General features: G+C 35.9%; 1 protein-coding gene across 1 annotated transcript in view; it reads left to right on the top strand.

Moving 5' to 3' along the window:
- Positions 1–2,310: 2,310 nt before the first annotated feature.
- kon (chondroitin sulfate proteoglycan 4-like protein) overlaps positions 2,311–13,140 on the top strand; it is a 35,030-nt gene continuing 24,200 nt past the window's right edge. The window contains exons 1-2 of the mRNA XM_089649806.1: positions 2,311–2,731; positions 12,327–12,463. Coding sequence (XP_089505932.1) covers positions 2,641–2,731; positions 12,327–12,463 — 228 coding nt within the window. The 5' untranslated portion in view covers positions 2,311–2,640. The remainder of the gene's footprint in view (positions 2,732–12,326; positions 12,464–13,140) is intronic.

The raw sequence follows: 13,140 nt of genomic DNA, 5'->3' as shown, positions 1-13,140 counted from the left end.
TTGTGAGCAGTTTACCCACATAGTTTAAGATTATTGTGTAGATTTGTAAGAAACTGGGAAGTGCTACGCATATTTTTCCAAATTTGGCAGAGCACAAAGCTTTTATACTCAATTTTTTAGACACCTTCGTCCTTAAAAATTCTGGAAATAAAACAATAATTTATTTGAAAAATGTTCTGGAAAATTGCGAAATTCGTAATTAAATGTGGTGGCACGCCACTGGTAATTAAGAGGATAGAAAGATAGATCATATTTATCAATGTACTTATATAAGTTTATTTTGTAAGAATAAATATTTTATGTTTTATATTATAATATCACAATGTTGGAAAATGAAAATTGAGATAATAAAGAGATTAAACGAAAACTAAATATTGACTTTTACTTTTTAACGTTTTCCAAAATATTGATTATAGGTACTATACGTTGAAAAAATGACGATTCAACAAAATGGAACTGAAATATCTTTATGTGTTTAAAAAGAAAAAAAAATGTCATTCTGATATTTTTTATTTACCACTCGTGCGATGGTACCCTAATTTGAAAGGTAATCATCAATTAAAATTAATTATAAATAAATTTTATTTTTTTATAATATTGGAATAAATAAAGAAATATTGGATAAACGGTGAATATTATCACAAACCAAACTCCCGGAAATCTCTAATGTGATTAAAAATAACAAGAAAATATTATTTTTCTTCAAGACAAAGAAAATAAATAGTAAAATAGATTCATAAAGAATAAACAACTTCTAAAAATGTAATGATTGATTGATTATTTTTAACTGATGAACAAAATAAACCATTATTTGTAAAAGGAATTAAAAATTAAAGTTAGTTACGACAAGATAGAATTATTGTTTTGCAAATTTTAACAGTTTTAATAACATATACTTACAACGAATAGTTTATTAATTTTGTTTAACGATAGTATTTATCATCATTTTAAATAGGAATCCAAGTGGAATGTTACAAGACAGAAATAACATATGAGAATAAAATTAATTAATAATTCATAAGACAAAATAGAACGGATGAAACATTCAGATTTCAGCACAAACAACAAAATAATTCTGTACCAAAATAATAACAGAGGGCAGGTACCTACGATAAAATAGATCGGGGAGTTTGGTACAGCAGGTATTAGACTAACGCCATTATCATCACTAAAAAAGTGAACAGGGGTGACAAAATAAAAATAAAAACTCCTAGGAAATTGTTTCCTTGCGGAGCAAGTATTAATTTCAAAATAAATAAATAAAAACAAAATTTGAAGTACTGACAGAGACTTACACAGATATATGTTTTTTCCTCGACTCTTTTGAAAAAAAAACGTTTACCTCTGATCACTCAAAATAATAAGTGAGGAGATTTGATATCTATTACACCGACTTTCAATAGAGACAAAACATATTAATAATTCAGGAAAATATGTCAAATCAAACTAAATACAGGGTTTTCCAATAAGAGGCGTTATTTTGAATAGCCCGCTATTTCGGTAGATGTTACTTTTGAAGCTGTCATTTTTTGACATTTGACAAGTAGAAACTACGCCATTAATAAAAATGGAACGATACACGCTTCAACAACGCATTGAAATTATTAAAATTCACTTGAGTGAATCAAATGCAAATCATTTTGAGTGATGAGGCCCATTTCTACCTCGGTGGCTTCGTCGACAAGCAAATTGTCGCATCTGGGGCTCGGAAAACCCAAGAGCTATTATCGAAAAGCCTCTTTATCTTCAACGTGTGACTGTTTGGTGCGGTTTATGGTCCGGCGGAGTCATTAGACCTTACTTTTTCGAAAATGAGGCTGGAGCAACAGTTACGGTGAATAGATGGCGCTATCGAGAGAAGATGATTAATGATTTTGTATGGCCGGAATTGGATGGTATTGATTTGGACAACGTTTACTTTCAACAAAACGGTGCTACTTGCCACACAAGCAACGAAACCATTGATCTTTTACGATTGAATATCAAAATAACACCTCTTATTGGAAAACCCTGTAGTTATAAAATTGATAATTTTTCTAGTATTTTTTTGGTTCCGTTAAAATTGATTTAAAAATAATTTATACTGATTATTTTTAGAACATTTTATACGCGCAATTTGAGGTTTCTAACATTTACAACAAAATTTGCTAAGTAGTTACCTGTTAGCGATTGTAAATCACTTCGCAGTTACTATAACAAGTAACCCCAGTTTCTATACATCTGACGTTTGGTCGCTGGCAGCACTGCCTTGGTTTTTTTGTGTGGATTATTTACGGCGATTTACGGATTATTTTCTGTGTATATGGGTGCGGGCGTATGTCAGACGCGACGTCAAATGTTAAAAGAAAATTGCGATTAATATCTCAGTGGGACGGTTAGCTTGACTGATTCAGCAATCAATAATACGGCAAGTCGCGCACAAGTGATATCGCGACGTTTCGGCGAGTTATTTCGGAGTTTCCCCGCCGTCGAGTCGATTGCCATTTTGGTACACCACGCCTGTTCAATATGTGTAAATTGCCCCGATATGATTTATTACATATTCCGCCTTTGTGTTTCGATTAGACTTTTTTAGAGTAGTTTATTATGTGATTGGACCGCGGGACAGTTTTGTAATGCGTTTGTAAATGTTCTATAAGCATGGGGCAGTCAAGGTTCCTCGGTGTGGCGGTGAAACTGTTGGCTTTGTCGTGCATTTTGCTGAACAATTTATGCACTGCGGCGGATCGAGGTAAGATTGATTTCATTGGCACTTTAATAGTAATGCATTCATAAAGTGAACGAGTTTGCCTTAGGCCGGGGCTGCATTGTTTTAGTTTGACGTAAAAAGTGGGTGTAGTTATTGGGCACTTAATGTCAAAAAAAAATCAATCATCACAAATAACAATTATTATTGTGTCATTGTATTTTAACGAAATATGTTGGTGTATTGGGCATATATTTTCAATACTGCTGGAAATATGAAATCTGAATAGGGTATATAATATTTTTATTCATGTTAATTTTTTTTTGTATTTCTTGTTTTCATGTTTATTTTCATAACATAATATTGTATCATCTGTGGTCACCTTAACCATTTTTTCGATATTCTCATTAATTGCGCATTTTTGAAAAGTTAACTAGATACCTACTTAGTAGCAATAATGGAGTACACATTTGGTATTATTCAAATGAGTTAAAGGAAAAAAGTGCTTCAAATCCTTTGTTCATTTATAAATTGTACTTTTTTTTATTTGTCATAAAGTCATCAACATTATAATATTTATATATGATATACCTACCTATGTAGATACTAACACCTCTCCTTGATATATGCAAGTTCTCACTTAAAGTCTTATTTTACTCTTTGGAACTGAATGCTATAAATAGTTTCTATGAGGTATCCACAGAGGTGTATTGCCTTGCAAAGCTTGCAATTCCCAATAAAGTATTTAAAGATTTCGCTTCTACCCACTGGTAAAAGGCAACATTGCTTTAGAAGTATGATTTATGCCACTATTAAAAACTCTGTGACAACTGTGAAAATGTTGCAGCCTTCTAAAGGAAGAATTTTGTTTGAGAAAAGTTGCATTGGTTTGTCTTTTTTTCTGCCAGAAATCAAATTATCTGAGGCATAAACGTTAGAGTGCCGAGGAGCGCCATTGCGTGCTTACTAACTAAATTTGCTGCAAGAGCGATAGCTCTCACGAAATCAGTTGCTGTTTAGGTAGGGGAGGTCGCTCGCACGCACCGCTAATTTTTTATCTTTTACGTGTTACATAAAGTTCAAATTATAATGTTATTGTACAAAATGTCAGAATACAAAAATAGTTTGAGTGAAAATGAATGTTCTTCAAGGTGTGAAGAATGTGGTAGTGGGAGTGATATTGTTGTGTGTTCACACCGGAGCAGCAGCAAGGATTACAGCACTGTGAACAGGAGCAACTTGATTTGTGCCCGCTGTAAGAAGGGGCTCCATGGAGTCTGTGCGGGAAAGCACACATGTTACCTTTTTTTGTTTTTATATTCCAGTTTTATTATAATTTTTGTTCACAATATATATTTCCATAATTTTCTTTGTGTTTTATTATCCTTTTACAAGTTTTTATTAAGAAAACACTGAAAAAATTATTAAATTTGGATAATTTTTGGAATAGATACAGTTTTTTTTTCCGAGACAAGGGTAAATGACATCAAAAACAAAAGATTTCTTTGGCATTTCTAAGTATATATATGTGTAAAAAACAATGGCACTAAAAGGGTTAATGCTAGAAGTGAAATTCAAAAATAGCTATAAAATGATGATTGTTTATTGAATTCTTGGCATAAAATACATCGAAACAATATATTTTTCTACATTAGATAGGTCATAATTTTATCAATCTAGATCACCTGACATTATGTATTCATAGCATTCAAATAAGGAATGTGTTATAGTGCTTTCTAGTACCTTAATCAATTTACCGAAAACTAACGGTTCCATGATAACCCAACACAAGGACAATTCAACACTCCTTTAAAAAGTTATAAAAAACATATGAACCTAAGCTACGTAACCTATTTTTACCTAGTTTGTGTTCACTTTTCATGACTTTATATCACTTTTTAAAGGTGTGTGAATTGTCATTTTGATGAGTTATCTGGTCACCAAAATTGACATTTGCACTTCTAGCATTAACCCCCCAGATATGTAGTTAACATGTTGAGGGATCTCATGTATCAACAAATGTATGGCCAATTTTTTTTGTAGGTTATATTTAACCTTTCCGGGAGTAAGTTACGTAATGCTGGCCGTGCTCTGGGGAGTGAGTATTTTTTACTGCTTTATGCAAAATAAATAACAGCCGATATGTCTGTCGATAATGATGTAAAATGTTTAAAATTAGTGTAAAGTTACAGGAATATGCCCATTGATGGCAATACGATTCATATTTACAGAATATGCATCGAATATGAATATGCGACGCCTCTCGTCCATAGCCGTCCATACTCCTTTGGAAAAAGTGTGTACCGTCGTTCATTAGCGTCCATACTCCCGGAAAGGTTAATCCAATGTTTATTGAATAATTAACTTCTTCTTCTTTATTTGGTTGGGGATAGTATACAGCCAGTCGATGGCATCAGAAGTCACTTGATTCAGCACAGATATGCCTAAGGGGAACTGATGAAGAGGACATTCTTATACAATGTGTTATGTTTGAATATGATTACTTTCACACAATTCAGAGTTTTTTAAAGTTCCTATTTATGCCTCATAAATTGACAATAGCTGTGACTGCACTGGATGCGGTTTACTGAGTTGGGTCCACAACAAAATGCTTCTTTTTCACGTCCGAAGTCCGCCACTGATTTCGTCACGACTCTTCAGGAGAGTGTCAGAAGCAGATTTTCGCTTTCAGTCCAAAGGGGTCTTCTAGACATGAAGCAGCTCGTCTGGTGGTTTGCAAGGACATCTATACATTGTCTTTTTGTATTCCCTGAGGGTTGCTGTCTCTTGTCTTACAGTGGGCAGTGTTGTATTCGAGAGAATAGGGCACCAATGTAGTGAGGTGGAAAAGAGTGTTCCATTCACTGTGCGCATACCAATATTTAGTGACACATCGATTTTCTGTGTGTATTCACTTCTAGCCCCCACATTGGAGCACAGTATTCAGCATCTGACTAGACCAAGGCAATCGCAGCTGTTCGTAGGGTGTTAGCATCGTAACCGTAGCAAATTCCAGCTAGTTTTCATTTAGTTTTAAAAAATTACATTTTATATCTGTTATAAACCTTTTAACAACGTATTTCTATGACATTAAAGACACTTTACAATACATCTAAAACTTATTCTTTATAGTATTTAGGCATAACCCACGAAAAACAGCAAGGCTTTTAGCTTCTTTTAACATCTTAGTTAAAGAAGCTTTTGGTTTTTGACTCTCGGTCTTCTTGCTAACATTTTTACACTAAGGACTACTTTTATGAGTGTACCCCACCAAATAATAACTTGTAACTTAACACATTGTAGTCGGGCGCTTCAAACAATAGACTCTAACCTATAGCGGGTGTTTTTCGCGATTAGCGCATAAATATATCGCTTTCCTAAAATTGACACAATTTCTAAACCAAATACACTGACATGTTCGCACACATCGCACGGAACGTACACGTCTCTACATCGCGCCAAATTTTTTAAAATTACTACGCGTTTTAGAGCTTAAATATGAGTGATTCCTTGCTCCATGAATTAAGGAGCATTGTGCTTCAGCAAAGCAAAATGATTAATGAACTATTGACTCGTGTGAAATGCGTGGAGGCAATTTTGAATCGGCAAGTGTCAAACGTGAATTCTGTGAACAACGGCGAAGATAAAAAACTACCTACAACACCTGAGTCTACCGTCCGCCACAGAGCGGGCGCTACAGCCAACGCCACGGCCCCCCCGCCGCACGCAGCCCCCCGCAATGCTCCCGCTGACCCGCCGACCGATGCAGTGACCAAAGAACGTATACGGACTAGAGCGGCTACCAAAATAATTCAAAGCCAACTCGCGGCTACCTCTGCAAGTGGCGCCCTCGCAAAGGAAACGGAATTATCGGAATTAGAGTTGAATCCAGCAACAGAGCTCGAATCGGAATCAGCTCTTTCTAATAAAAAAGAATGGGTGGTTATCAAACGCAAAAAACGTCAACAGACAGCGAGGAACCTGATCGTCGGTAACTCTCAGATCACCTCCAATGTGAAAGTAGTTCCAAGGATCAAGAATATAATTATATCTAGGATTGAAAAGGATACTACAGTGGATCACATACGAGAGCATTTAGAGGTGAATAAAATTACGGGTTGTGAAATTCAAAAATTCGTCGCACACTCTCAGGAATACGCTGCATTCCGAATCGGAATAAAGGAGGAATTGTATGAAAAGCTCCTGCAGGAAGACTTGTGGCCACGAGGAGTGCCGGTACGACACTACAGGTACTTTAAACCGCGAGAAACTACTGCGACGCCGCAAACTGCATCTCACCAAGATAAGGAACCGAGCGCCCGGAAGTGACTAGATGGCGATGATGATGTCACTCATTCGTCTCTCTACTACCAGAATGCCCGTGGACTCAGGTCGAAATCGCAGGACTTCCTAATGAGCGTGCTAGGGCAAGAGACCGACATCATTGTAATTACAGAAACCTGGCTGAACAGTAGTGTATATAATGCACAGCTGTTTGATGAGCGCTATGAAGTACACAGAAGAGACCGTCACACAGGACAGACAAGAGGAGGAGGAGTACTGGTCGCCTTGCGGCGGAATAACGATGGACCTCGTGCCGAGAGACTTCAACATCTCGAGACTGACGGAGAAAATATGTGGCTGAAAATTAATTTAAATGGATTGAAAATATACACATGTATTGTTTACATTCCACCGGCATCACCTGTTGAAAGGTATACTAGCCTATTTGAAAATATTATCTCAAATCACAAATTACTAAATAACAAAAAAATACTGCTAATAGGTGATTTTAATTTCTACTCGTGTTTAAATTTCAAAAACACTACTTCTGAATTTTCGTATGTATTGGATTTGTTTCAAATGTCAAACAAAAACTTTGTATTAAATTCGAAAGGACGTTCATTAGACTTAATTGTGAGTAACTTTGATTTGAATGTGTGCAAGTCTATTTCTTCGCTAGTTAGCGAAGATCCTTACCATCCATCACTGGACGTAGAGTTTCTTTATATGAAAAAAAAATGTAAAAATGAACCAGTTAATGATAATAATAAATTTATGAGTAAAATGCGCGGGTGGAAATTCGAAAATGGCAATTTTAAACAGATTTATAATCACTTACAATCGCACGATTGGCAACTTTTGTTGAATTTTGATAACGTTAATTTAGCCGTAGACTATTTCTATTCTACTATTTATAATTACTTCGATATGTGCTTCAAAAGGAAACGCATTCCGAAGAATGAAATAAAGTATCCTCAATGGTTTTCCAATGAAATTATTAGTGATATAAAGCGAAAGTTCAGACATTTTAGAAAATGGAAGAAAACTGGACTAGTAAGAGAACGTGAAATGTTTTGTTGTCTTAGAGCTAAAGTTAAACGCAGTATGCAATTGGCCCATAAAAATTACATTAATATCATTGAAAAAAACATCAAATCTGATCCCAAGTCGTTCTGGAAATATGTCTCATCCAAAAGAAGTGATGGTGGGTTTGTCGACCATGTCACTTGGAATGGACAATCACACTCGGGAATTGATATTCCCGAAGCATTTGCGGACTATTTTAAATCGGTTTACAGTCAGCAAGTTACGGATTTAAGTTCATTTAAACCGGGGACTTATACATCATCAGCAGCGCAGAATGTTGATATTCCTAACATCACAAAATCTGATATGTTAGCTGCAGTTAAAAAACTCAAAGCGAAAACGTCATTTGGACCTGATTTTATTCCGTCATTTTTATTAAAGGGTTGTATAGAGCCTTTATTAATACCCCTACTTTACATTTTTAATTTTTCACTTAGCACGGGAACATTTCCTAATTTATGGAAGATCTCTAAAGTTACACCACTGTATAAAGATGGGGATAAATATTTGGTCTCTAACTACAGACCAGTAGCGATCCTCTCCTCTCCGGCAAAATTGTTCGAACTAATAATTCATAAATATATCTACGCCCAAGTAGAACCTTATTTAATAGACGAACAACATGGTTTTAGATCTGGCAGATCGACTGTGTCAAATCTGATGGTCTTTACGGAATATGTATCTCAAGCTCTCGACGGTAACAACCAAGTTGACGTCTCATACAACGACTTCGCAAAGGCTTTTGATACCGTAGACCCGCTGATACTCTTAAATAAATTAGACCGTTTTGGATTCTCGGTAAAAATTTTAAATTTATTTGTAAGCTATTTATCAAGTAGACAGCAATACGTAACGTATGGTATTTCTAACTCGTCGTACTTTCCCACAAACTCTGGGGTTCCTCAAGGGTCTAATCTTGGTCCTTTACTTTTTTCCCTTTTTATTAATGACATTCATCATGCTATAAAGTTTGCGAAATTTTTGTTATTTGCAGATGACTTGAAGCTATTTTTAAGAATCCGGACCTTAGAAAACTGCGCACAGCTCCAGAGAGACATAAATGCTATCGTGGTATGGAGTGAAATTAACAAATTAGGTTTTAATTTTAAGAAATGCGCCATAATGTGCTATACTAGAGCAAACACTGTGATTTATTACAACTATAGGATGTCCCAATGTTCTCTTAAACATATTTCTGAACCGAAAGATTTGGGAATAACCTTTGACCCACACTTAACATTTCACGTTCATATTGAAACGATATGCAGCAGGGCTTTGAGAATGCTTGGATTTGTGCTATGTAACTCCAGGCATTTCTGCAGCTCTGCCGTGGTTCGCTTGCTATATTTTAGCCTAGTACGTAGTATTTTGGAAAGTGGCTCAATAATATGGGGACCAGGGGATGCAACGTACACTTCTATGGTAGAGAAAGTACAAAAGAAGTTTCTACGTTATCTTTATCTTAGAGACTTCGGGTACTATCCCTATTTATACCCATCAGCCTTCCTTTCCGGAATGTTAGGTATCGATAGTCTTGTCAACAGGCGGAAAGCTGCGTTGCTGATGATGGCCTATAACTTGTTGAACGGTCACATCAACAATCCAGAAATTTTGAATAAAATTTTATTTTACGTCCCTGATAACTTCGCAAGAGCGCGTAGACACAAACCATTCATTCTTCCGAGATGTAGGACTAACTTACCATCAGCAATGCCTCTCGGAAGAATGATAGGCCTTCTAAACTCACTAGCCTCTGACATCGACATTTTCCACCTGCGCATCACTAAATTTAAATTGCTAATTAGGCAATTATGATTGTATAATGTATCTTTGTTAATGGATATTTTTATTCTGTAAATATACATGTAAAATATAAATAAATAAATAAATAAATAAATATTTTCAATTGAAATTTTCAAAGAAATCATATATATATATGATATTTGATCATCAAAAATAAATTATAATTGCTTTGATTACATCATAATTTCACCACATTTCAAAGCTGAATATAAAAACCTGATATTAATTCAGTAAATAGCATTCAATATTCAATATTAGAAAATTCCAAGTAAAACATAACATGTTTATTCATATCATATAGTTATATAATAAATAATAATATATATTTGCCATGCCCGCAATTTTACAATCGCTGGATGTGTGAAATCTGATCGCGTAAATTGAACAGTGTCGCCTAAGGTCGAAGGCGCATACTCAATAACTCATAAGTTTAATTGCTTCTTGTCAAAAAAGAGTCTTTTGCCGTTGTCTCGCCTAATTGAAGAGCCCATTCCACTTGTGAATCATAGTATTTCACGCTGATAACAAACCCGTATAATGCCGTTTCCCGCCAAAAACCGACAGTCGACAAAAACGGCATTTGCCGTGTCCCGCAGTTGACCGACAATCCGCGAAAAACGGCAAATGCCGTGTCCCGACGACAATGTGTTAACAGTTTCACAGGAAAACCAACAAAACAATTATGTATAAATATTATTGTCATTAATTCTAAATACTTAGCACTCATTTTAGGCAGATGGGATGGTACACCACACCACCCTTTTTTGGCACACCTTCCATGATGATATTATATTGACCAGGCTCAAGTATTTGAGTCTTTCCCCAGTTTTTTCAATCCTGGGCCCATCTCTTGGAGTGTTAGGAGAGTAGTGCAAGTGGATAGAAGAATAAGTTTGGGATGCCCCAGAAAGAATGGCACAGTGACATGAATACGTGCGAGGGTCAGAATAACAAGAGTTTTTTAGGCAACACTACCTAGACCTCCTTTAGGTCCTCTTAGCACGAGCAATATCTGTAATCAGATCTGTTCCTCCCAGGGTTTAGCAAAAGGACAACTAACCAACACACCATTTCTCCGAAGAGGTAGGCAGAGAAGATGGACTGCCAAATAACTCGGTCTTGGCACACACTCCTTGCTTCATTCACATTTACATCTCGTACATAGCCTTCTGTTATTCTCTTAACATGGCCCTCTTGACTCTTGACATGGCCCAACAAAAGAATTTGGTTTTGCCTGATTGTGCCATGTCTTCCTCAGGCGTCCCCGACTTATTTTACCATTCACATTTGCATTATAAATATATTTTCCTTACCCAACCATCTATACGCGTCCCTTTCTTAATCTTACTCATTACGCTTAAATCAGTCTTGCATTATTTGCAAATATCCACATTTCTCAGAAGATCATATTATGTACATAGTTTTACCATGCACAATGCACATGTAAAAGGATCTCATTTCTGCAGCATTCAGTCTACTTTCATCCTTCCTCTGCCAGTACCATTTTTCTCTGCCATTCATCAGGGTAGGTACCAGCACTCATTGTGGACTGCTAGTTTCAATTCTTTGGAAAAAAAATTGTTAGTGCCAACTAGTGATGCCGCCGGGTACCCGGTTCCGACCCGGTTCCCACAGGACCCGGTTCTCCGAAGGAGACCCGGTTCTGACAACAAGAACCGGCTCTAATTTCAAGACATGTAATTTTATTGTTTAATTGTTTACGTGATGAATGCTGTTATATTTATTTACGACCTCTTGATATTTATTTTAACTGTAGACACAATAAAACAATGGTATTAACGAGCTGTCTTGTATTTATTTCATCGAAACAGTCGTAAGGAGGTGTGTCTCGGTTCGAAAGCTGATTGGTTTCACCCGTTGGTCCCATCCTCCAATACATGGCGGCAAAATTCAAATACACACTACAGAAATCGGCGGGGTTTTTGAATGTTTAAAAACCCGCGTACCCGCCCGATTCCTCAAACGGGTACCCGGTTCCCGAAAATGAGACCCGGCGGCATCACTAGTGCCAACCGCGTTCAGTCCTCCATTAATGGAGCTTCCTGCATTTACCCTTCTATCAATATCTCTATCAGCCTTTCCATCTCTCGTTAACATACTTTCCAGATTCACAAACTCGTCCACCTGCTACAAGTATTTATCTTTCACAAACTATACTGCACACCGTTTTCGATCTCTGTCTTTCAAACAATTTAGACATAATTACATTCATCATTAACGCATTCTTTAAACCCTAATACGAGAGACAGATCAAAAAGCAGATCTTATTTATATGACGAAACAAATTTGCCTCTGGATTGCGGACTGCATGAATGTTTCTAACAATCATTATATCTGGTGTCACACCATCCTTCCTGCTCATTCCCTCACCACAAATCATAATTCATTGCTTGTATATAATTCATGTCATTCTCAGTATTAATATTTTTGTATTCTGTTGCTTCAGCATCATTCTACGGGGCGAGCTACATCACCTACCCTCTTCAAGAAGCCAAGGGCTCAACCGACTTGAGTTTCAAGTTCCGCACACAACTCTCCGATGCTCTCCTTTTTCTGGCTGCCGGGAAGATAGACTACTGCATGGTAATATTTCATTCATATCTATACCTACATTTTTATTGCTGACAAGCAATGGTCATAATTGAGTTATATGTTTCTTAATGAGTATTTTCTGCTTAAAAACATTTATTTATCCACTCAGAACATTAGAACGTCAAAAGACGTAAATATGATAATAGCGGTCAAGACATTAGAACGTCTTTTCACGTAAACTCACGAGATTTTACAAAAATCGATTTATTTCCATCACTAGTATACGGATTGCCATGATTTAAAAAACAGAGTATCGATAATGAATAACGCTACGCGTCTGTATTCAAGAATATCTATGGAACGTAGAGTTGCATTATCTAAGCCGATTGAATCTGTCATCTTGTTCATTCATAATTTATTGCGTTTCTAAATAATTTATTAAAAATATTTTAGTTTGAACGGTTAATATTTTGAGGTGACTTATAGTTTCTAATTATATTTCTTCAATATATAAAGTGTTATTTCTTTATGATACTCAGAAAAAAGTACATTTTTCAAAGCTTTGAAATAATTGTAAGCGATTTTTACATTTTTTTGACGTTTTCATAAAATGTATATTTAGAAACGCAAATATTTACGTATTACAACACAATGCGATAGTTGATTTCATAATCTTTCCAAAACATTTTTTAGAATGAGGCTACGTTTCCCAAAACTTGAGTTATGAA

This window comes from Hesperophylax consimilis, chromosome 31 (genome assembly GCF_061612785.1).
Source record: "Hesperophylax consimilis isolate HC1 chromosome 31, BYU_Hcon_1.0, whole genome shotgun sequence".
Lineage (NCBI taxonomy): Eukaryota > Metazoa > Arthropoda > Insecta > Trichoptera > Limnephilidae > Hesperophylax > Hesperophylax consimilis.
This window is presented reverse-complemented; position numbering and strand designations above follow the sequence as displayed.